At 38.5% G+C, this 25,864-nt stretch overlaps 1 protein-coding gene across 3 annotated transcripts in view; it reads right to left on the bottom strand.

Annotated features, from left to right (window-relative positions):
- Positions 1 to 25,864, bottom strand: part of clip2 (CAP-GLY domain containing linker protein 2) — a 49,857-nt gene that overhangs the window by 2,488 nt on the left and 21,505 nt on the right. The window contains exons 4-15 of one of the 3 annotated variants that reach the window (XM_036579848.1): positions 18,615 to 18,739; positions 16,943 to 17,156; positions 15,233 to 15,430; positions 13,390 to 13,493; positions 13,198 to 13,258; positions 11,166 to 11,270; positions 4,705 to 5,178; positions 3,989 to 4,450; positions 3,518 to 3,575; positions 3,207 to 3,290; positions 2,907 to 3,063; positions 1,426 to 1,585 (exon numbers count right to left, since the gene is read on the bottom strand). In XM_036579848.1, coding sequence (XP_036435741.1) covers positions 1,426 to 1,585; positions 2,907 to 3,063; positions 3,207 to 3,290; positions 3,518 to 3,575; positions 3,989 to 4,450; positions 4,705 to 5,178; positions 11,166 to 11,270; positions 13,198 to 13,258; positions 13,390 to 13,493; positions 15,233 to 15,430; positions 16,943 to 17,156; positions 18,615 to 18,739 — 2,202 coding nt within the window. Of the gene's footprint in view, positions 1 to 1,425; positions 1,586 to 2,906; positions 3,064 to 3,206; positions 3,291 to 3,517; positions 3,576 to 3,988; positions 4,451 to 4,704; positions 5,179 to 7,343; positions 7,395 to 11,165; positions 11,271 to 13,197; positions 13,259 to 13,389; positions 13,494 to 15,232; positions 15,431 to 16,942; positions 17,157 to 18,614; positions 18,740 to 25,864 lie in introns of all 3 variants that reach the window. The other 2 variants (XM_036579849.1, XM_036579850.1) reach the window with 2 other exon arrangements.

Here is a 25,864-nt window from a genome sequence, read left to right as displayed (position 1 = left end):
AGTACTGTAGCGAGTCCTGGGCAGTTTGGAGATTTCTCAGGTTTAGTAGATGTGCTTGTGCAGGAGAATCACCAATTATGCTGGACTTTGGCACCCCAGGACTAGAACTGTTTGTCCCCGCTCTATAGCCCTTCATTATTTGACTTAGGCAAGTGTATCATTGCTCTCAGAACAAAATCTTGTATCACCCAAAAAGGAACTACAGAAGAAAAAGTTTATATAAAAAGATTTTGTTGTATGTCATGTCAGACCATTTCTGTTGGTTCATTCATAAGTAATTTTTGACACAATATAAATGGCAGCAGGAATTTTTAAATTATGTAAACAAACAACAAAAATGGAGATACAAGGTTTTGTTCTCACAGCAACGATTTGCATCTGAATTAGAACAAAAACCATAAAGTGCCTTAAGTACCAGAAGACAGGTCCAAAAATATCATTAATTCATAAATACCATTTCCTTCCCCAAATGCTATTTTAGGCAATTGCATAATATTTATGCAATACAACACAAGGTGGGAGGGTGTTATCACAAAAACATCATAACTGTGATTCAGTCACAGTCAAGTGACCATGACATCATACAGCTTTAAGTGTTCTATTGATTTAATACAACAGTTCTGCAAAATAAAAAAAACGTAAATCAATAAAGCCCTGAACACTGTATCAAATGTGCTTTCATTTGGCAATTTCTTCAGCCAACAAAGTAGTAGCCTTTTGCATTCCAGAGCCATAAAATAGTTTTAATATCAGTTTCAGCTCAGTTTTTCAATATTTGCCAGATTAAACTGATTGTGGTTTTCTTCCAGCCAGTCTGTCTAAAATGCATTTCACAGCCTATCTTGTTTGCATAAATGTGTTCTGCTAATTTCTGGGTAACTGCAGTTTGTTTAGTTGTTCTGCCATCACAGCTGCTGACAAAAAGATTACTTGGGCAACAACAGCTTTAGAATTTAGATGCAGGCCTGCTGTCACACTCTTCTTCAAAACCTGACCAAATGGGCTACAACAGGTAAAATATTATCTTATGGAAATGATCTATTGTGTTCATTTTCTGTTTTCATATGTGCTAATGTACAAACCGGTAATAAGTGGAACGACACAATTTTAATAAAAAGAAATGTGCTATCATCACAAATGCAACGCTTGTCAACCATTCAGACTGTGCTACTGGAACTAACTGTTGTATAAAGTAAACTAGTAGCCCAGTTAGCATAGGTAAATCACACTGTTCTCTCTATCCACACTATCTTCCGTTTATCATTAGTCATGTTACCATGTTTGCAAGAAGTATTCATTTAACCTCTTGAATTATAGACTTATTAAGCCACCAATTTCAAGACTGATTATTCAGTAACTGTGATATTTGTTAACTACTATGAAACTACTGTAAAAAATGGTGGTGTCGAAGGCCATCTGACTTACCAGCAGCAGCAGTTTCTCCCTCAGGGTCTTGATGTCGTCCTGCAGCTTCTGCTCCTTCATCTTCCACTCGGCCTTGTGCACTTCACGGCTCAGGTCCCGGTCGACGCCTGGGGAGTGACGCGGCGAGTCCAGTAGCAAAACCCTCAGCTCATTCAGGCTTCTAACACACAAAGGCACAGACAGTGCTCAAGGGTCAATGATCCAATGACATTACATTAACATTACATAGTGAACGTCTTTGCTCTGAGTATTCATTTTAGAGTTTTATTTTGTAGGTCAATAGCAAGATTTCCCAGCAGGTCGGCAGCAGAATTTTGCAGCTAGGCCAGATGCATCTTCTCGAACATGAATAATCACTGACAGCGTGGATGGCATTCTGATTCAGGATATGGCATTGATCTGAGAGGTTAAATAACACTTAAGGCGGAGTTTTAATCAGACTGATTGTCCTCATTAACTCAAATGGCTCTTAAGTGGATTAAGCAGTGAAAAGAGAACCATTCATGCCTGTACTACGGGAAAAGGGTGGCAACGCCTAGCATATTTCCGTGACTGTGATGAAGTAGAGGGTGGGGCAGGCCTTTGGGGAGGATGTGACAGTATGTAAATGTGTGTGTGTACATAACTGAAGAATGGGCTTTGGTCTGAGGTATACTTCATATACCAAGACCAATCAAGTCAACCCCAGTCTCAGCCTTAGACACTCACAGAGGTACGAACTGTGTAATATTTGCTGCATTCTAAGATTGTCACAACTCTTGATTTTGCCAGCTGGGTTCTGATTGTCTATCTGCATGTCTGTGTATGCATTTCCACGTGAATATACAAACAGCTACCTATGACTTTTGGAGCAAAATATATTCGCTGCAACACGCTGAAAAACGTGTATGAAGTTTACAGCATTACATCTTCTCTAAAACAATGTAAAGAAATGATTTGCAAGTAACTGGATGCCTTAATGTACTGAGTAAAGTAAGTGAGATATCCCTGCATGTTTCTTGGCACATACCACTTTATTTGGGTGCGCTTTTGCTGTAACCTTGTTTTGAAATTGCTTTCCTCTACATGTCACGCGAAAACAGTCTGTGGGTGGTTATTTTACATATCAGTCAAATGGCCCTTTCCTGTAAAAGTAGGCAGTTCTTTACCATGTGACAAAATGCGCCAGACACTCTGATGCCAGGCAGAAGTCTGGCTTCCTCCTAATGGTCTGTGTTGCCATCACCACTTAAATCTGAACAGTCAGATTTTAAATCATCAGGCTCTAATCCGTCCTTTGTGGTATATATGCTATATTTCATTCTAGGACTAAATAAAAGTGCACTGTTATATCGTGATGCATCAGTCTGAAGGAGGTGATGTAACCGCATTTCTAAAAATAATTCATACCAAAATACTTTTTTTAAAAATTAAGGTGAAATTTAATTTGAGATTTCATGGATCGAACAGTTGTAAGGTCAGAGGTTTACTCTGGTACATACCTCTCTTTCTTCAGGAGCTCTTGGCTAATTATCACCAGCTGGCCAGATGCATCATGGGATTTTTTGGTCATGGACTCCAGCTCCGCTTCTAGACGCGTCTTCTCTCTGAGGAGCGCGTCCACCTTCTTCTCTCCCGAGCGCACCTTCCCCTCCAAGGCTACAGGCACAACAGCCAAAGAAATATAAAGTGGGTGACATATGAACATTCAAATGTTACATTTTTGCTACAGTGTAAAGAGTGTAAGAGGTTAGTCTTTAGTACTGTTGTTGTAACTGAACTGAGGGAGCGTATTTCACTACCTGTTATCTGTGTTTTGAGGCCATCTACTTGTGTTGTAAGAGTGGACACTTCTTTTTCCCTTTTTGCCAGTTTCTCCAAAGTTTCTGTTAAGATCAAACAGCATCCTTATAACAACATTTCTAAGGTCCTTTATAAAAAAAGTCTGTCAATTTACACATTCGTCATGTCAGAATGTAGAATGTACTTTCTACAAAACAGCCAGCAGATGAGCTTCTGCCAGTTTCCATGGTAATCAATAAACATTCTTAACATTCTCAGAAAAGATGGAAGTAATAAATATCTCATATAGTCACTCTGAATGGCAACTGACCTTCCATATTTTGCTTTAACGTGATCTTCTCTTCCGAGCTGTCATTATTTTCTATCATCTGAAAAAAAAAAACATTGCAGTTATAAGAACCATGTTTTATTTTTCACCTGACCTGTCAGAACATTCGCACATAAACAAAAGCAAGAATCATGTGCTGCTCATGGTCATGTCAAGAAGGCAGATTTCTTTAAAGGAATATAGAGTATATAAGATTACTTAACCACTCAACTACATTTGACTATGTTATGTTTTAGGCACAGAGTTTGCACAGTGCTTACTGCTATAAGCATTACTAGTTAGTTTCAAAAGCATAGTAACTCTAGTGTAATACCAAAGAAGCAAACTTCAGACACCAAACATGTCTTTACTGATCAACTAATCTGGGTTTCTCTCTGTAAAGTTTGACTTTCCATCAAACTACGCCTTCAAAACTGTCAAGTTAAGCTATGATACAACAAAGCTATGACTCACGTTAGCATCCTGTGTGGTGTGGTCTGCCTCCACGGCCTGCAGTCGGTTCTCACTGACCCTCAGCTTCTCCTTCAGCATGAGTATCTCAGCCCTGCTCTGAGCCTCAGCGCTTTGCAGGGCCTCATAGTCTGCCATTTTCTTCTCAGCCAGTTCCAGCTGTCCTCTGACACGCTGCGTGCCCCGTCCCTGCTCCTCCTGAGCCCGCTCCAGCTCCGCCGCCCTCAGCTCAGCCTTCTGCAGCTTCTCAGCAGCCTCCTTTAGCTCCAGAGCATGTTGGGTGCTCCTGGTCTCTGCCTGGACCCTGGCATTCTCCTCACTCTCCTCCAGCTGTTCTCGCAGCTCCTGGAGCTTGGTGCGAAGGTCTTCACGTTCCTTGGTCACCACTGCCACCTCGATCTCATGCTTGGCCTTCAGGTTCTCCACTTCCAGCTGCTGCTCCATCCTCAAGCTCTCCCAGGGTATCTATAGGTTTAGGTAAAAAAATAAATAAAAAAATAAAAAAAAAATCAAAAGTGTCTTCTATTATAAGTGAGTTTCAAATCAAATGTTTTTGTGTTTTTCTGATCTCCACATGTTAATTCAATGGGGGCCATCTTAATGAGTTAAAGAGTACATCAGCAAAGTGTCTCTATCATTAACGATACTGTATGTAGATACGATTTAATGAAGATTTTTTAAGACATTTACAGTCACCCTATTGCCAAGTCTGGTCTCACCTCAAGCGCATCTCCTTTTTCGCCCTCTGAGGCTCCACGGTCACCGGACAACGAGGCTTTGAGTTCCTCCAGAGCACGCTGGTGATCTCCCACCAGGGCATCCAGTTTGGCCTTCCAGCTGTCCATCATCTCCATGTTCTCGCGGGTAGCCTGTTGGAGCCTCTGCCGCAGGTCTGATATCTCCTGGCTCTGGCGCTCCTGGGTGGCCCTGAGGCGCTCTGCTTCCTGCCGGCTGGCACTGAGCATGGCCTCGTACCTCTCCCGAAGTTGACTGCTCTCCTCGCGGTGCTCACGTCCGGCTGAAAGAAGCTGCTCCCTTAGGGCAAGAGCTTCTGAGCTCAGGGCGTCTGCACTCTCAGGGCCAGAGGAAGAGGCCCTCTGCAGCCGGGCCTGCAGCTCCTCCACCTCAGCCTTGCGCAGGGTCAGCTCCTCCTCCAGCTGCATCACCCGGCTCTTTTCCTCTACTGTGGTTTGCTGGAGGACAGAAAAGTGGGTTTTACTACAACCACACTGCCTAAGCCTCCAGTTTTCCTGCTCTTTAGGAGACTACATTCAGGGGATTCAGTGAACGTAAGGATACACTCTAAAGCTGCTAGAGGCTAATAATAGCTGCCTCATATTTCTTAGGCTACAGAGTTTTTAATTCGATTTTTGATACTAAAAGTCTATGTAGGAAATTTAAGAGAACTATATAGAATTTTAATGTTAGAGAGTTCAGTTATTTTTTGTATACACAGGATTGGCATTGCTCTGCAAGAGGAGTCACATTCTGCTGCACATGGTACGATGCATTATGGGTATTCTATGTATACCACTGCAAACTAACAGACTCCCAAAATAGCAAAGTATGCAGTACAACGCCATAGGGAATAGTTTTAGACACAGCCTGAGACTAGGCCCAAAGATTTAGTGCACATTGTCTCATTTAAATAACCTACAACCTATGAAATCTTATGGAGCTTCACTAATAGCACCCATAATTCAACAACAGATTAAACAGTTTACATTGGCTTATTATTGATCGACAATGTGAAATGTTCCACAGAGTAGCTCACTAAAGCAGGAGAACTTTTGGCTTTCTCTAATTCAAGCAATGGGCAGCGCATCAACTGGCATGTGCAACACTCAACTGCTGAGATTTTTCAGCCGAGTTAAAGTCCGTTTGGCTCCTCTGAGAGCCAAAAGCAAGCTCCTTATATCAATAAGCATAAAAAGTACAACCTACAATAGGGAAGGAGATGAACCCAAGCAAGCCATTCTCTGCACTGTGTTCCTAGAAGCAGCCAAGCAAATGCAAGATGACAGAGCCCATGGAAAATTCACACACACACACACACACAGCGGCTACCAGCATCTACAAACCGTATTAGAGAAACCAGTCGAGCTCTCCATGTTCTGCCCACAAATGAGTTCTTTGATATTGTTGGACAACCTTCACAGAATGACAAACATCCTATTCAACCTAATGAGAAGCACAAAACTCATAATACCTACATTTTAACAAATTAGAGTATGTAATTCATTTCAAATTGTATTTATTTTATATGCATGTGATGGTTAAACAGCTGGGATAGACTGAATGTAGTGTTTTTTGTCACATAACTGAAGCACACGTAGGCTATGGCTTATAGTGAAAGCAAGCACTTATGACTGAATCATCTCCTAACCTTAGAGACTTTGTATGGTTTGTGTGGATGTTTCTCGATCATTTTAGCTGACGGGCTTGTTATTTTTGACATGGCAATATAATGTCACACTTTCTGTACCATAATATTTGTATGTAGAGCACAAATGACAAAAATCTTTTTGTTGATTCCCCCAGAGCATGTGTCAGGCTGCAGTCCTTACAGGCCAAAACACTGTCAACTTCAGCACACTGCCTCATTACACACAACTGACTCAGTCCGTCAGCTAATTAGCAAGTCCTTCACGAACTGAATTTAGAGCGATAGATGAGGGTAAACGCTAATCTCCGCAACACCTTGGCCTGGAAGGTCCCCAGTTTGACATGCCTACCTTAGAGCAAAAGTGTTAAACTCAGTTCCTGGCAGGCCACAGCTCTGCAGACATTAGCATATTCCCTCTTCTTATACACTGAAACAACTGATAAAGACCTTTATAAATAGCTGATGAGTTGAATCAGGTGTGTTACTGAAGTATAATGCTAAACTCTGTAGTGCTGTGGTGTAACTGGCTTTGCCATCTGTGCCTTAATCCAGATGCACGCTATGTTGTGTAGCTACATTGGGTTGGTAGGTATGTCCTTCAACGTTCTGTAAAGCTTGTTAAACAGTTCCTATTGGTGGGCAGAGCATGGAGTGGTCAGTTGAAGAATCCAGAAGAGGAGTTATGACAGAGTTAGTGTTAGTCTTAATCACAGAGACCTCTTGAAAGCAAGTCATTCATTTATAATCTCATCATTTGCTTGCATTCCTCAGGAAATCACTGGCTTTACGTGCTGTCGTAAAACAGCACCAGAGGCATTCACAGATGCAATTCCAAAAGAGAGAAGAAAAGAAAAGGAGAGAGATCACACCATTCTTTTTTAGTGTTTACTGTTGATTTAGGAAGATGTTTTGAAAGTTCAGACTACTAAAGAATGCATTACAGAATTAGCAGACAACTCCGTTGTATTTCACCTTGACACTCTTACCCAACCTCAAGGGTGTTGGCTGATGTGGCCTTCTGCCCTGTTAATAAATAGCAAAGCTTGAATTGGAAATTTGGGTCAAAGCACCTGACACTGCCCTAGCTTTACAACAGCTTAAGAGGGCAAATATGCTAGTTAAATGCTTTTCACACTTTAGCTGCAAGGAAATTTGTGAGTGTGTCAAATTGTTAAACGTAAAAGTAAGAAAAACATTTATTCTGGATACTTGATAGGAACTGAACTGTGATATAGAGAACAAGACAAAAGGAATAACAATGAAGTAGTCTGAAATTAATATTGTATTAAAAGCCTTCATTTTCCTCTGCAAAGGTTAAAAATGTGCAAAAAATGGAACAAGGCAAATGAATATTTCAGATGAGCTGACATTATGTGAATGTTCTGCTCATCAATTTTTCAAAGTTTCTGCATTAGTCTATCACTATGAGACGTAAAAGCACATTTTCTCAGAGTGATTTGATTTGAATCAGTGCACTGTAGAAAAATCTACCAACTCAGATTTCTTTACAGTGGTGGTGAAAGGAGCCAGAGGAACAATGTCTACAATGCAAATACTGTCATTTTATTTACTATCCAAAATTACCTATGAACCTACACGTGTCTTCTGAGTTTGTATATGTAACACTGATGTAAAACAACATCAGACAGCATATTAAACGCAATAGCTTTCTGTGAGGTAACATTTAGAGGCATACAACTCTTCGAACATCTGGGTTCCAATCATCATCACAGTGAGCAATTCTCTAGAATAGTACATTTCACAACATGCCGCTCTGAAATAACATCTTAACTATTTAATTATCCAGAAACCTGAAAAAAATCGGAATTCCATTTTAAATGTCTTATAGGTACATCCTATCTATATTCTGACTTATTCTTGTGATACTTAAAATAAATACCTGTAATTTAATTAATTCATTCATGAGCTTAAATCTTCAGAGTGTAAAAAGCATCAAGAATCCGAGAACCTGGCTGTAAATAAAAGATCACTCTCACTATAAACCTAATAATGGCACAAAACTCCCCAAACCCACCTGAGAGCCTCAGAAGAAATAGAAAAACAAGAGGTAGTGAAGAAAGAAAGATGCATTTGGTGAATGAGGGGTGACGGAAGACCCTAAACAGCAGCAATGGAACTGCAAGGTCAGCCAGGTGTCAAAGGTCTCCAACACTCCAACAATAGCGTCTTTGTTACTGATGCTATAACACAGCTGTGCGCAATCTAATTATGTCTCAGCTCGAATGCAAAATCAGGTTACTACTGCAGGTTGAAGATGGAGCTTGTGCTATTTAATATCTTCACATTTAATAGACTCGTGGGTCCTGGATCAGCTCCACAGCCTTAAGCAGAGCAGCATTATTCTGGTGAGAAGTCAAACGTAAATGCAGAAGCATTAATATTTAAGGGATATTGCAAAGGTTTTCAACCTAATCTCTATCTGCTACATCTGTATGATTTCCAAGGACAATTATTTCCATGTGTTTCTGTGTATTTAGAAGTGAGCTGAAAACCTTATAGCTCGAAACTCACTCATAATAGAAACCAATGTGCAGTTGCTCATGATTGTGTCACTTTCAAATGCTGGACTATACATCGCAAATTTGTAACTACAACCGTTACACCCTAACAAAACAGGTCCTATGATGAGTTTGTCCTACTAATGTTTACGTTAAGACCACAAGTAAGTCCGAGTCAAGACCAAGACCTTGTAGTAGTTGAGTCCAAGTCAAGACTGAGACCAGATTAAGATTTTTTCAGAACATAAAAAATTAAAAGACGTTTGGGGTTCACTGTATATTCATTATCATTCATTATGCATGATATGTATATAAATAGCACTGTAGTTTAAAATATATTCTGTAAAACATAAAAGTCAATATAGCCTAAAAATCTTATTAATTACATAATTAACAATTAAAACTTAATCATTTATTTTATACTACAATCTTAGTCCAGTTTTGCATCGTAACTTTTGGAAGCAATGATGGTGAGGTTCCTCAGTGTTCCTTCTTATCTAAAGCTTCTTCAGAATCACCACCTAAAGTCTACTAAATACAAACCAAAAAACATACATCAATTTTATAAATAAATTAAAACATTCTGATCTGCCCAGTCAGGCCTTCATGGAAAGGATCAATTAGATTCTCAACCAGTTGTGAAGAGCTTTTAATAAAGCAGGAATCTTAAATTCAAATAACCTGGGGGCCACTAGCCATGTGGTCTTCTCCAAGAGGGGCCGGCAGAAAAAGCATAGGAGGAAAGTGTCCCGTATTTTTTTCCAAGTACGAATTTTAAATACATATATGCACTATTTTAAGCACATCTTAATCAATGCTAAATAACAAGACTTCTGTCACCACAAACCACTACAAATACTACTGACGACAATGATTATTATTATTTTTATTATTATTATTATTGTAGGAGTAGTATTGACATATAGAGTGTCTAATAAACATTTTAGCATAATCAACAGTTGAATTAAATAAACTAATTAAATTGCATGAGACTCTTATTATGATAGCACTACCAAGTTTTTGCGAACAAAGTGCTGGGAATGAAGAACAGTTCATTCTGCCTTCTTGGTGGATTAATTTGATAATTCTGTTCATTTCTTAACTTTGACACGCTGTATCTACCGCTGAGTCCTGAATGAATCTTTGAGACCCATGATGTAGAGAAAGGACTGTTTCACTCTGTTTAAAAGGCTTTGCTGATATTCAATAATGACAGAAAAAAAGGTTGTTTCTCTTTACTCTTTACTCGATGATGTCGAGACCAAGACCAGACTCAAATACTACAGTACTAAACCCTATCAAAGCAGAAGTTTTGCCGGTGATACTTACAGACTTTGGCGATGAGCCCCTTAACTTGATTTTAAACATTTGATAAGTTGATTTGATAAATTTGATTCTGCTGCCAGTGGAGTTCCGGTGTGTGCATGTCCAGACTGGCCATAATAATTTGCACAACCATGTAAAATCTGAGCTTTGTCAGTGCTGCCATTTTTTTCTATCAGAGCAGTGACTAATGTGTGACTTACATTCATATTCATATCTATTAATTCCTTTTCTTGTTTAGAAAGGTTTTTTGGCTTTAGAAGATATTATTTTAAAATCATTTTATTAAAATGAGATTAAGCAGCAAAAATAGCCACTTTTTGTGTCAACCTTAAAGGGTTAAAGTTTTATCCAACTTTGGAACACTGCAACAAGACAGTAAAGAAAAGTAGCTTGGATTACTTTTGCTCTCCTTAAGGTTTTCTGGTGTCCATGGCTTTGACTGAATAAATCATGAAAGAATTCCATGAAAATTGTGGATCTGATAAATAAAAACGTGTTTCACATAAACATTTACTGACGGAATTCAGCAACTGCCCACTGGAGTCGACATTTTTCTTTGTTCTTTTCTAAGAACAGGGAAACGTGTCAATATTATAGCCAATAAAAACTGACAACATGCTACAGATGCTTTAGATAGAGATTAGTTTGAAAAATCCTGTGGAATTTCTTTATGATACAGTGGTTCTGTATTTCTCATGCCGTCTAAATTCCACTAAAGCTCCTGTCCCAAATTAGCACATCACACAGAAGGTTTTTGTTAGAAGTTGAATGATGGAGACCTTAATGTGTTCAGCGTGAACAAAGCTCAAGCAAGGCTGGTGCATCACAGGACAGAGCAGCCAGATCCCCAGACGGACAGGGAAGGATGAAGACACAGAAAAGAGGAAGGTGTGGGGGTTATAAAACATGTCTACAGGCAATGCGACGTCTACTCTCGCTACACGTTTACCATCATCTCCTCTAATTCTTTCTGAAGCTTCTCTGCTTTGGACTTTTCCAAACGCAGATTCCGCTCGAGCTGCCGAATACGGGCATGCTCCAGCTTGGTCTGAGTCTACGGAGAGAGAGAAATAGAGGGGAAAAATAGAAAAAAGAGATAGAAGAGCGAGAAAAAGAAAGAGAGAAAGGGAAAAGGGGAAAAGGGGAAAAGAAAGACAGAAAACAGGAAAGAAAGAAAGACAGACATACAAGCAGACGCTGCTTTAACTTTATGAAAAGACTGTCGTTAAAGAAACAAGTATTCCCTTCACAGAAGTCAAAGGACAGGAAACTGCAAGACAGGAAAGTATGAAGACAAGCAGTAATCCACTTAATGAGGTAGTTGGTAATGAGTGACTTTGGCCAAAAAATTAAATTTACACAATTTCTGAACACCAACAGTCATCTGGCGTCTAAAGTTCGCTTCTTTAGTTCTGCACTGGAGTTACAAGGCTAATGCAGCTAACAAGTAATGGATGCTTATGTACACCAATTAGCATCATGCAAATAGAATCAATCAGACTTGCTCACGTGGTTTTCTCACGGGGTCAAAATGTACATCTTAATGCGGTTTGAGAAAAGTGTGGTGATTTAGGTGTGCGCATTGGACAATACTAATAAGCATCCATTACTTGCTAGCTACATTAGCGGCATAGCACCAGTGCAAAACTAAATCATTTACCTTCTTGACATGTCACAAACAGTACTACCTACAGCAGTGTGAAAAAGTCAGAGACTACCTTTCATTTATTGAAAAAAAGTAGAAAACATATTTACATATTTAACAATATTTACGTATTTAACGTATTTAACAGTAAACAACAATTGTAGTTCATACATAGCAAGTACATACCATTTTTTTCTGCATGTAGTGTGACCACGCTTTGCCTTCATTACAGCCTCCATTCTTTTTTACAGACTTTCAGTTTTCTTGTAAACACCTCCTTCCAGGTTCAGTCTTAGAAGTCGGTTATATTTACAGTTTCTCACGATCTAAATAATTCCAGTTACAAATTTAGACTAAACCTTACTCAAACTCTCAGATGTCTAGTTTTGTTGCTCTAGTGCAATTTTTTGTCTTTTTTTATTGATTTTCTCTTCTCAGAAATATGTTCTTGATAGTTACCATCCTTTCAGACCTATAGCGCTGACCTGCCCTCCCACAGTGGAAGGACGGACAGAAACACCTTTGGTTTGAAGTAAGAGCAGAGCTTGATTTTCTCCTCTCTCCCAAAGATTAAGCTTTAACTACTGTTTATCTGATAGTGACAGTTCTGGCATTCTATCAGGTTTTGCACGGTTGTTAGGGGTTCCAATTTCTCTATATTTTTTAAACAAACTCAAAGTTTTTGGAACTTATTTTCTATTTTCTGTTACTTCTATTTAGTTTCTTATTTTCCTTTGACTTTCTTTATGCAAGTGGATTGTCTTATATCTAATCTCCTTAGAAACATCTCCTTTAGCCATTTCCATAGCTATTGGCAGTAGAATGCAAAAAAGTAAAGAGTGGTCAAATTAAATACTGATATATTCGATATTATAATTAGTATTGGAGGCTTTTGGGTAAGATTCTGTTACACATATGTCCCTTGCTTTGTTTCAGCTGCTGAAAATGAATAACCTGTACTTAATGACTGTTTTGACTGAAAATTGAATAAATGAAAGGCTGGCTTTTTCACAACACTGTATATATGACATGTAGGGTTATTTGTGTAAATATGATTTTTTGCCGAATAATACTTCTAACGATTGTCTCTTTCGTTCTCTGTTTTGCCATCTTGGCCCATTCTCAGCAATCACAGCTCTCATGGGGAAAAATAACACTTTCTCTGTATTTGCTGGTGTATGTTATTCAGCAGTTATTTAAAACAGACATGTCATATTAGTACAGTAGTACACTTAGTATAATTTAGTATGGTGTAAGGTGTTTCCATAGCATCCTCCAATATGTGGTAGTGAATAGGGCCCTGTGAGCTTTTCTTATTTTTCCTGCAGTTAAATACCTCCAGGTCTCCTTTGGTGATGGACTCCTCCTCCACTCTGAACTGAAGGTCCTCCACTTTCCTGCCATAGCACATAACAACCACTAGGAGTCAGAAAAACCATCTGAATCTGAGAACAAAGCACTCAACAAAAACATAATTGCACAGTACCAGCAATAATGCTGTAGCAGAGTTTAGGGGAGAAATCTGTACCTTTTCTCTTCCTCAAGCTGATTGGCCAGCTCTACTTTGTCTCTCTGTGCGTTAGCCAATAAAGTTCGAACTTGCTGCAGGTTGCTCTCCGCCTCTGTTGCATACTAAATAAGGTACAGAAAAGAGTATTTATAAAGAATACTTTCACTGTTGTTCAGTTTTGTAATAAATACTGTATTATAATACTGTATTATGTATTGTAATACTGTACTATGGTCTAGTAGTTTTAACATTGTTCATGTATGCATGTAAATGAAGAACGGTCTATGTGAAGACTTAAACAATACATTGCTATTCCGGTAGCCTTGACATACTACTACAAGAAAAAATTCAATGACCTGAATGACTGAAAATGTTTACAGACACAGTGTCTGTATGAAATCTATGTAAAATGCACTCAAAATTGTATCTACAGTACAATTCATAACACATCTACTCACAATTGTTTTTTTTTCTTTATCATTGTTACATTCCACCTTTAACAATAGCGGTTCAGCAAACCTAATTTACACAATTTTCTACTTAGTCCAGATGTACCTGATCAAGACATGGTTGATGTCCAAAGTTTTTTTAGTTTAGCTCTGGAGCTACGAGGCTAAAGTTGCTGACAAAACACTGGAAGTCAATAGTCACCCAAATGTTTTCTGTAGCTACATCCTCAAAACTTCTCTTAACCCACGCAAAACGCATTCAGCTCTTCATTTAGGTTGCACAGACTTGTCGATGTGGTTTAGGACACAGTACGATGTACTGTGAGCTATAAAAATGAATAAAACTTCACAGTGTAGCTGAATACTGTGGCCAATCACTTCAGCATATTCTGTGCTGAATTCCACTCCCCCACAGAAACCGCCTCCCATTCCTGCACACGCACATCAACGCATGCATGTGGACACTAGTTCATGTAAATGATTTCTGTTGTTTATAATTACAAACATATATCTTCAGTTAGAAAATTCAAGTTTGTCAGTTATTTATAAACATGAACATACTCTGTAGTAACTATACGAAATGAGACAGATTCTATGTGGGAGTCTGAATTAGACACAACCCCTGTTGTCTAAACTGCCAGCAGTGTTCAGCTACATAGTAATGTTTTGTTCATTTTCATAGTTCTCACTAAGTCATATTATGTCCTAAACTACATTGACCAGTCTGCACAACCTTAAAGATGCAGTTTGAGTGGGTTGAAAGAAGTTTTGGGGATGTATTTACGGAAAATATATTACTATTATTATAATATTACTATTATAATTACTTTTATTATTACTATTACTATTTCTATTGACTTCTAGTGTTTGTTAGCAGCATAAGCCTCATAGCTTTAGCGTTAACTAAAGAAGTAAAATTTGCTCACCAAACACGTCTTGGTCTGATCGGTTACATCTGGGAGTTATATCTACATCTAAATGAAAAATTGTGTAAATTAATTTTTTTGCTGAAACATTCCTTCAGAGCTTTATTGCATAATGATATATGCAATTACTACAACCGTAAAAATACTGAGCTTTTGCTAAATACAGTGATTTACTTTTAATGATGAAAGTTCAACAAATTTCAAGCATTTCTTTCAGATTATGAAAACCTACAGTCATATGTGTCCACATGTTTGACTTGTACTGTACAAAACATAAAAGCAAAGCCACAACAAAACTAGCAGTGAAATAAATTCAGCTTTTATCTGTTAATACGCCGGCCCTGCAGCTAAGCTCGTATTTAGACATGACTTGTACCATTGTTGAAAAGCCTCATGTGCTATGACATAGCCTGCTATGATGTACCATGGCAATGCCAAGTGTTGGTATGCAGGACAGAGTCTCCTCTGTGTGTGTTTGTCACAGACCTGCAGGTGCTGAGCTTTCAACGCGTTCAGCTCTTTCTCCACCTCACAGATGTGGCTGGTTGCCTTGGCAACCTCAGCACGCTCCAGGTCACGCTCGGCCAGGAGCTGCTCGATGTGCTGCTGTTTCTCCTTCAGAGCCTCCTGCAGGGCCGTCGTCCCAGAGATCTTCCGAGCGTACCGCGACGACGTCTCTGTCAGCTGCATCAAACAAAGCACATCGTGATGAAAAGCTCTGAAGTCCTAGCCCTGAACTGATTTTGAGGAGAATTATATATGTATGTATAGTATATAGAAATGTCCTGATCTGATCCTTATATATTTTAGTGGATCAGGTTATGACCATATTAAGTCTGATCCAATTCAGTCCTGTTTCTTTTTTCCCCCACTGTTTATGCCACTGCTGCAGAGGTGTTATAAATGATCCACAAGGTGCAGCAGGTAAGTGCATTACTGGAAGTTAACAAATCAGTTTACATGTCTCCTCTGGAGGTATTTTAAAGAGAAAAGTGAACATTTTTAAAACCTAAAGTGCCACTGTGTTTGAAGTAGCCAGCTTACTTCAAAACATGGGCACATAAAATATTTTGCTTTGAGTCTATTTTCTGATGCTTGCTGTGAGCAGCATACAACCAGAAGCATGTACAAAATTAACGCTTGCGATTTTTTACAGGTATTGTACAAACGCTTCTGTTTTACAATCGGCATTAGCATTACAAGCACATTCAAAACCAAGGGAAAGTAGCAGGCTTTTTCGTAGGAAAAATAAGAAATATTGATTTGAAAATTGTAGCGTATTCACAACACTAAAAAATGATTATTTCACCTGAGCAGTCCAAAACAAAATATATCAGTTCAGAGTGTACACTAGTAGTGGGGGATATGGCCAAAAAATTGTAATTAGGTATTACACTTTCTGACAGTTCTGGAGGTTTATAGTGGCTTATTAATCTAGGATGTTCCTTCTTTTTTAAAATAATAATATAGTAAATAGTAAAACAAGACTGAACAATATATAGATAAAGCTATGTCAATGTTGCTTTCTGGCAAAATCTGTGCTAAATTTTGCATCATGTTTTAATTTCAAGGCTGAAGCTGGCTTTTTATTTGCCCGCTTTTTGTTTGAATTTTTCACTTCAGTATCAGCTGGACCATGACTTGTTTTGCGCACAAGGTCCCAAGACTGCTGGCTTGTCTGACCAAGGCAGGTGGCTCCTTAGATGGTATGAGAGGAAAGCTTGTGTCCATGTTAGGTTAAGGCTAACCCAAAACAAGCTGGTCATTCCTTTAAGTCTGCTGCCTCAAAAACAAAGTGGACAGCTTCAGATGCAACAGACTAGACTGCTGCAAGGGACTGCTGCTTTTTCATTTTAATTTGAAACCTAACTGAAACTGAAGGTAACATTAGTGTGGTTTGCAATGCTTGTAAATTTATTATCTGCACTTATTTGCAGTATACTGGTTTAACAGTTATAACAAAAATCATACTCGAAGAATATCAGCCGGTACTGGAGCCTGGTAACTGGTAGCAAAATCAGCAGGAAAGTTAAATAAATTGGATCACTAGCCAATCTTAAAATTTTTAAATCTTTGTAAATACAAACATGGGATCAGTATCAATAGTAAAGTACTTGTATCCAATTGGACACAGAAAAAACTGGATCAGGACATTTCTAAATATGAGAATATACTGTCCCTCTCCCCTTCACTCACCAGGCCGGTGCGACTGGGTCTGCCCCCGACGCTGGAGGCCACAGAGCTGACTGAGCTGATGGAGGAGCTGCTGGGACTGTGGGCCAGTGAGGACACACCCATGGCCATGCGCTTGCTCTTCTTGGCCTTGGCTGGGCTGGTGGATGGGAATCCAATGCGGATCACTTTGTGGATGGGAGCAAAAAGGCCAAACTTGGGTGGGCACTGGAAGTACCTGAGAAGAGACAGAAGTCATATCCTACGAAGGAGGGACTGCAGCAGTATCTACTGATGCTAATTTGCTATCAATCACAATAAGGCATTCCTGTCCATATGTCCATATAGTGCTACATATGCTTAGCTCTCTGATGTTTTTTTGGGGGGACATCGAATATCATTCAAAAGTTTGAAATCGCTGTTTTCAATAATATAAAAACAATTTTGTGGTAGATAGATGTATGGAATGATTCTATTATGATGTTACTACTCTACAACTTCACAGATCTGAACTAATTTGTAGGAAGCTGTAAAAATTTACAGAATTTAGAAAAGAATGCCTCTTATTTCTGTATTGATCCATTTCTAAGGCAGACAAGAAATTACTGTGAACAGATAATTACAGTATAGCTCACAAAACACTTGAAATATTGAAACATCTTAAAATGCCTTCTGCTGTCTAGCTTATTGTATCTACACTGTATATGTTTTTACTGAATAAAATAACAGTAGTTATTAATAAAACAAGTGAATCCTTTTTTCAAACAATACTGTATGTATGATTTATTGTATTATATTTATTCTACTAAGATAAATGACAAATTGAATTAACTAATGTTTTAATCAACTCAGTCAAGAACCAGAAATAGAACAAATTATTCAATTATTTATTAGGCTTCTTATAAGACTATAGCTCACCTTTTTTCATGCACAATTTGAGTTGGTCATCTTCTAGCTCTTCATAAGTGGTCAGCTTCTCACCACAGTACCTCTCTTACTACTCTTACACTCTTACTAGCACCACACACTACAATGTTAGTGTTGTGCTGAGAATGATCCACCACCCAAATAATATCTGGTCAGCTGTGTTCTATGCTATGGTGATCCCTTTCCAGCGATGAATGGGGTAGAAACTGATAAGTTGTGATTTACTTTAAGTCTATTAAGAGAACAAACTACATAAAACTAATTTGTTCATCAACTTAATCAGGAGATAAAGGAACAGAGGAAATGTCTTTTAATTATTGATCAGGCTTCAGAGTCATGGAGAGATGTCTCAGGACATAGAGCAGTATTCCTTTTCAATTCGAGCAGGGATTTAGATCCATCCTGCTTATACAATACAAAAGAATGACACTGTGCATGGAGACATGTTTGACCAAAGCGTGAGCATGGACATTTTAACCATTATTCCTATTTGAACATATTTTTTCAAATAGTACTTGAATAGCACCTAGAGCTAACTTAAAGAGATTAACATGATCGTTGGTTGATTTTACATACTACTGTCACTACTCAAATTAAAAATATAGTTGCATAACTATATAATATATGCATAAGAATAATAATGCATATTTTACATTCTATTTAAAATTGTATTTTAAAACAATGGGGAGATAACTCAATTACTAGTACAGTCGACAGTGACAGCTCTAAACCCCACCCATCTAGACAGCTTGGGCGGTTAGTGACAGACCTGGTTCCAGCCACAGCTCCATCGTTTTTCCCCAGCGGCTCGTCCAGCTCCACTCCACACCACTCGCCCTTGGCAAAGTCAGTCTCTCCCACATAGCGCACCACACCTGTCTTAGTGCCGCCCACCTGAGCCAAGAATAAAGCAGGATGGGAGGTCAGGGACTGGCTGAGGCAAAGTGGTAAAGACAAGCATAAATAGATGCAAAAACTCTCCAACAAGTAGCAAAATGAGGAGTTAAGAGAATATCAGGTATAAAACAATGTGAAACATCCACAATTCAACTTTTATATGTGTACGTCAGTATGTATATATGTGGTATGCGTATATACTACAGTATCTATTATATTTAACTACAAGGATGGTCGGTTAAATAGAACAGCAGAGCCATACTGAAGACTACGAGTACTGTGATTTTTATTCAACATTTTCAAAATAAGCCAAATTTACATAAATCTGACTTTTCTTTATGATATATGCAGTTGTTCAGGGTTCTACAAGTTCTAATACCCATGATATACTCAAAAAGCATATCAGTGTTTCCCACACAAAGGTCATACTTTGGCAGTGTTATCAGGTATATGGAGGCCCACCCAAGTATATTTCAACCCATTTTAAAAAAAGCTTAATTTATGTGCTTTCATTTTCTGCACATTGCATAGCCATTGGGCTATCTTAAACCCTAGGGAAATACAATCAGAAGAAATGTTTATATATTAAGGAAGTATATTTTGTTTCTTTTCAGCGGACATTATTCAAGTAAAAGACTAGTTCACGTCTTCATCTTCGACAAGTTGATCACCATTTTCACAGAATTGACCTGACTAAATTTCTTCAGTCAGTCATTAAACAACTTTGATTTACAGTTTTTCCCCAGCCAGAACACATAAAAGCATCTGTGGTTCTTCTTCTAAATAATACTTCTTCTAAATAAGAGCTTCTGATAGGCTGTAGTTCAACATCCCAGAGCAAAAACCTGAGAAATGTATTTTAATCATCCTTTACATCCTTTACATCACTAACAAACACGGAAGATACGCTATATGTTAAACGGCAATGCATGCAGTGCACTAGGCAGTAGATCAGACCTTCTGTATTTGTAATAGCCGAGCATATACTTTTTGTCTGCAACCATGCGATCACTGTAAATAAATCAGCTGTATCAAAGTTAACGTGTTAAAACGTGTTAAATGATTACCAGATCAAATTTTTTTAAAGCATTTTCCTACTTTTTGTGTGCTGTTGTTATGACTCACGAGGTCATAGCCCTTTGTTTTAAACACAGATTTTAGAAGGCAGCTTCTACTAATGGATCTAGTGCAATGCAGTGTCTCAATTTATCACCGAATTACATCCAGTCTAAAGTATCTTCTACAAGCAAAACACACCCCTGATGCCAATATTAGTAATATCAGTAATGTTAGCATCGGAAGACGCCTTCAGTAAACTACGCTGGACAGCACTCATGGAAGAACTACAGAAAACAACAGAAAAATCGACCTGATAACCCTACAAACTAACAAAAGCAATAGCAGAGTGGAAAACTGCAGTTCTGCGAGACAAGACGTAATGTAAGAGAATGAGAGCAAGGGGGGTGCAATCATGAAGGAGACACCCCCCAGGCTCCACCTCAACACTAAAATATTTTTCTGTGGTAAATACTGCACATTGTAACATAATTTATCATAAAAACGATAACATATTGTCATATCGGCCACCTTTATCTTACTGTTATATTCATAGTTTACTAAGCTAGACCATACATCAGTGCTTAATAGCCAGCTGTTAATATTATACACTATAGAGCATCATTGTTAACATACAATGTTAATAACATGGATATGTTTATGTCTTATCTGCATTTTACTTCAAACTGACTTAAAACAGTAAGGATTTGCAAATAATAAGACCCTGGTCTTTATTAACCAACCGTTCTTAAGAAGAAATCTCTTCTTAAAACCCACTAACGCAGTTTTGATGAAGATTCTGACATTCACCAATGTTTTCTTTTGTGGGATTTGTTCTTAGGTAAGAATCTACACTCACTCAAGAGCACAGAAGTGAGAACAGTTCTGTGGTTAAAAATACACCATGAATCTGACAGACTTTTTCTCAGGACCTCTGTCTCAAGAACACATTTGAGAAAAAAAAAAACTGAAAAAAAAAACTTAGAACACATTCTCCTCCACTTTATGCAGATATTCAAGGACATGAAGACAAAAGTGGATGAAAGTTCACTATGAGTAATGGTGCATAGACAGGCTAGCAGCAGCCCCTCTCCTGAGAGAAAACACAAGCACGTGTCAAACTCAGGGACGGAATTCAGTGTGGCATCCGTGTGTCTGAGGAAAGCTTGTGAGTTGGCACAGCCTGGCTGCTGAGGCCTAATTGGGCATGACTAGAGCGTCCGATCTGCCCTATATCCATCCACCACTCGCTGAGGAAAACAGGTCACACACACTAGTCACATCCCACACTCTCAGTGCAGCCTTGGATGTGCTCACACACATACACACACATAGACAAAGGCCACCTTGAAGCAGTTCGGCAGCTCTGGTTCCAAGCAGATCACATGAATGGCTTCACTGCTAAATTATGCATCACATCAAACCCAGGAATGTGCACTGGATAACCATTCAAAACTTAGTGAGCGTGGAGTAAAAAGCTGCAATCTGAGAGCGATGGTGACCTCTTTGGTAGCCAGCCGTGTTTAAGCTTACTTGCGAATTCAATAAACACAAGCATTGCACTATCACCTTTCATTCTTTTCTGTGCAGTTAAACTGCATATGCAAACAAATTAAGCTATTTTACAAAACAAAAACGCAGGTTTCCCAACAACGTAGCCTACCAAGCGTGTGCGCAGTGGTTATAACCAATGAATAACTTTACATCTTCACCAGAGGTTTCACTTCAGCGGCAGCAGCTACCTGACCAAGTACTGTGAAACGAGTCAAATTGAGGGCTAACGCTGGCACACACAAGTCTAAGCGGGGATGAAAATATACTTCCACTTGGAGGGATGAATTGGACTGTATGGGCTACGACTACTAACAAGGGATTTTTTGCATTAGCTGTCGTGAGCTCCCCAATTTGACTGAGAAGCCAGCTACATTAACTGGAAAAGTAAGCATGAAACCCCACAGCTTGCTCACACAGTATATTGTAAATGTACATTAATATTATATATATAGGGATTTAAGAAACAGGACTCGCTAGCAACTGTCTTCAATTTAATAAGCTTTACTGAACATTAGCAATAACCTTTTATTAAAGTTACCTTATTTACCTCAGAATATTGTGTGAACTAAGTGTGTAAGTAAGAGAGAGAGAGATCATAATAATAACGGGCCTCATTCACTAATATCTTCCTAAGTTTGTTCTTAAATGTGTTTCTGAGAAAGGTCTTAAGAAAAAGTCTACGTCAGATTCATGACGTGTTCTTAAACCACAGAACTGTTCACACTTTTGTGCTCTTGAGTGTGTTTACATTCCGTTCTTACCTAAGAACAAATCCCACATAAGAAAACATAGGTGAGTTTCAGAATCTGTGAAAACTGTGTAAATGGGTTTTAAGAAGAAACGGTTGGTGAATGAGGCCCAATAATAATGACTGAGGCATAGTGAGAAAATGGCTGTTTAAAACTGGCAGAGTAACATCTCTTAAATCTAGCAGGCTAATCTCTCTCTCCCCTTTTTCCTTCCCTTTCTGGAATCAGAAGAGCTAGAAGACATGGAGAACTGTCACTGACCTTTTTTCATGGACAGCTAAAACAAAAAAAATCAGCCAAGACATGCTGGGTATCTCACATTTACCTCTCTAGTTTTGCACTTGATCTATGAGGCTAATGTAGCTAATAGGTAATGGAAGCTTATAGCTCACCAATTAGCATTATACAAACTGCATGTCTAAAGCATCACACATTTACCTCAGTGTCAATTTGTTAAGTAACCTTAAATACCCTTGTTTAATGGGGTCTCTGACACTGACATTATGACTACTTTTACATATAAAAATAAATGTATGTCAAACAGCACCCAACTATAAAGTACTTATAAAAGACCTCATAGAAAATGAAGCACATGTATGTACAAGTTTTGCAAACCCTTCTTTAAAGCACAGAGGCCCTTATCAAGTGAAGCACGAGATCAAAGAGAAAAAGTCTATATTATCTGTTGCTCTCTAAGGCAATTACATAACCACTGCATACACAGCTATCACAGAGTTAATGACTATGTAGCAAATCCTGGTGAACTCCCACCGAGAACACAGCCTAGAACAAGTGTGGTTTACTCCACGTATAAAGTCTACTTCCTTTTTTAAAAGAGAACAAAAAATATTCCTCACTCGTTCACAATACTGTAGGTAAACATAAAACAAAGCTGAACAGGCCAAGCTGTAAACTATACATAGTGACAAAGGAACAAATGACCATATATACACTGCTATGTAAAGCTCAGACACCACCCTTTTTTCTTTTCCAAAGTGGACATTAAGTAGAAGTTATTCATTTCACAGCATCACGGAAAAAAAAACAAAAAACTTATATTTAACAGAAAACAACTATATATAATACTATTTTTTTCTGTAATTCATGTGTCTACTCTTTGCCTTTAATGCAGTTTTACTAGACAGGAGTCTTGCATTCAATTTTTAAAGAAAAATAGCAAGGATATTTTTCCAAACCTCTAAAGTTCAGTCCTATAAGTTGGTTGCATTTTCTGCTTCTCACAGTCCAAATAATCCCAATTACAAATCAGTTCATAAGACAGGAGTCCCAATTTCTTTGTATCTTAATAATGTTTTGAACTACAGCTTTGGAAGCAGTTTTTCACTTATTTTCCTTTAACTTTCTCCTTCCTTATGTAAGTGAACTGTCTTAAATGAAATCTCCGAAGAAATATGTTCTTTAGTTATTTTAGATGCAGATAAGAAAGAAATCTAAAAGCAGCTGAGGTGAGTTTGGGCAGCTGTTTGTGTGAATGTTAGTTTAAAGGGGAACATAACATCAGTGACTCCTTTGAGAACAGCTTTTGCTGGGAGGACACAGCCGTAATTTGCTGGTTTTAAGATTAGGATGGAAGAGTTAAAGTGTCAGAAGGTGCACACAAGTAAAGAGTTAAACACTGATAGATTTGATATACTCTGTGATGGAGGAAATTGAAAAATGAAAAGCTTAATGGCTGTTTTGACTGGAAATTGAATAGATCAAGGAGTGGCCTCTGACACTAGCACAATACTGTATATAGCATGTCAGTTTTAACACAGGACTTAGTAAACACACTTGAGGCACTTTTCCTCATTAATACTTTGATGCTTTGTATTGAGATGCTTTTTTTCACTTGTTGCTGCTGATTCCAGTGTCAAAGCAAGCATCAAAAGGCAGGAAATCATCTTACTTTTGGCTGCTTCTCTACATCTTAGAAGCATTACGCTAAATCTAACCTCATTTATCCCACAAATGCAAGCATGCCAGTAGATAATGTGTTACTTTTTAAAAGTGAATCAGTGCCATGGCCTTGCCCAGGAAACAAAGGCATTTTGTGCGTTTTGCACTGAGCACGACTCGGGCCACTGTTCCACAGCGTGCAGTGCTATATCCCCCAGCCAACGGCTCAGACAGAGGAGCTTTTGTGCGAATCTTGCCGCTAACCTTCAAACAGTATGTGATGGAGAAGCGCTCTGAACACTAAAGAAACATATATATATATATATATCTCTAAGATATATGAGCATATCTTTTCTTCTGTGACTCCTAAGCCTGAAAAGCAGCGGAAAAAGGATTAGAGTTCTGCAGATGTGAGTTTGTGTGACTCCTCATTTTTCTATGAGACAGGAAGCAGATGAGACAGCTTCATTCCACATGTGGCAGTACTGTAACAAAGTCTGAGAGAATGTCAGAAATAAAGCCTTTTTCCACCTTAGGTACAGATAAGGGTGGGTGATATGGCAAAAATCGAACATCACGATACTTAAAGGCATTTTTGCTATACATGGTATGTATCAAAATATTCCTTTTTTTTTAGATAAGATACTAATAGGGAGTTTACACCCCCTTTGCTGCTGTAACAGCCTCTACTCTTCTGGGAAGGCTTTACACTAAATGTTGGCGCACTGCTGTAAGGATTTGATTGCATTCAGTCATCAGCGCATTAGTAGGGTTAGGTACTGAAGTTGGATGATTAGCTCTGGACCACAAACTCCACTCCTACCCATCCCAAACATATTGAATGGAGCTTCATCACTCCAGAGAAAACAGTTCTGCTCCACAGCCCAATGCTGAGGGGCTTTATACCCCTCTAAGTGATGACTGGCATTGGACATGGTGACCTTAGGTTTGTGTGGCTGCTCCAGAGTTACTGGTAATGCTTTTCTATTGAGATTGTACCAGCTGTGTGTGCACAGATGAATGCCTGTGGCAGCAATGAGTGCACCTTAAAGTAATTGAATTCACTAATTAGAAGGAGTGTCTGGACACTTCTGGACATATAGTGTACGTTCAGTTGTTCTAAAAGTGCTGATGATACCCACCATATGTTTAGAAAAACATAACAAAATATGATAAAAAAACATTTATCATGATGCACTGAAATGAAAATTGAAATTGAAATTCAGGACTCACTGAGATAACATGGTCATATTTCATACCCCTATGTATAGATCTAGGTTTAGGTGTTGGTATCGCTGGAACTTTATCATAAGAATCATAAGAATCTTTATACTCTTTCGCAAGAACACTCTGTCTGTAAGCAACGACAGAAGACCAGTAAAGAAAAAATCCAGACTGACACATCAGATCCTGAACACACAGTCTGTGTGTGTGGCCCATGTGCATATCCGACGTGGCAGTTTAGACACCATTCAGTACAGATAAGTCCATTCCTTCACTCCTCTTCCTACCATCCTATGTCCTCTGTCAGTGTTTATTGTAACATTCCATCTTAACTGGTGATTATCATGCAGGAACTGCTAAGTCAGCCCCAAAATCAAAGCGAGAGTGACTCACTAAAGGAAAAAAACTAATTTAACACAACATCTGGCAAAACTGCGTGACCCAAAAATGTGGGAGAAGCAGCATGCTTTTGTCTTCTTAATGTAGAAGTACATCTTTGATCCAAAAAAACCAAACTGAGAGCACAGAAATGACTCAGTGTTACTCTCTCACTCATACACACACGAACATCACACACACAAGTTTGTTTTTGCCAGGAAACAGCGTCATACAATTTGTCAAATATGTATAAATATATCGC

The sequence above is a fragment of the Colossoma macropomum genome, unplaced genomic scaffold (genome assembly GCF_904425465.1).
Source record: "Colossoma macropomum unplaced genomic scaffold, Colossoma_macropomum, whole genome shotgun sequence".
Taxonomy (NCBI): Eukaryota; Metazoa; Chordata; class Actinopteri; order Characiformes; family Serrasalmidae; genus Colossoma; species Colossoma macropomum.
Note: the sequence above shows the minus strand (reverse complement) of the source record. Positions and strands in the feature narration are given on the sequence as shown.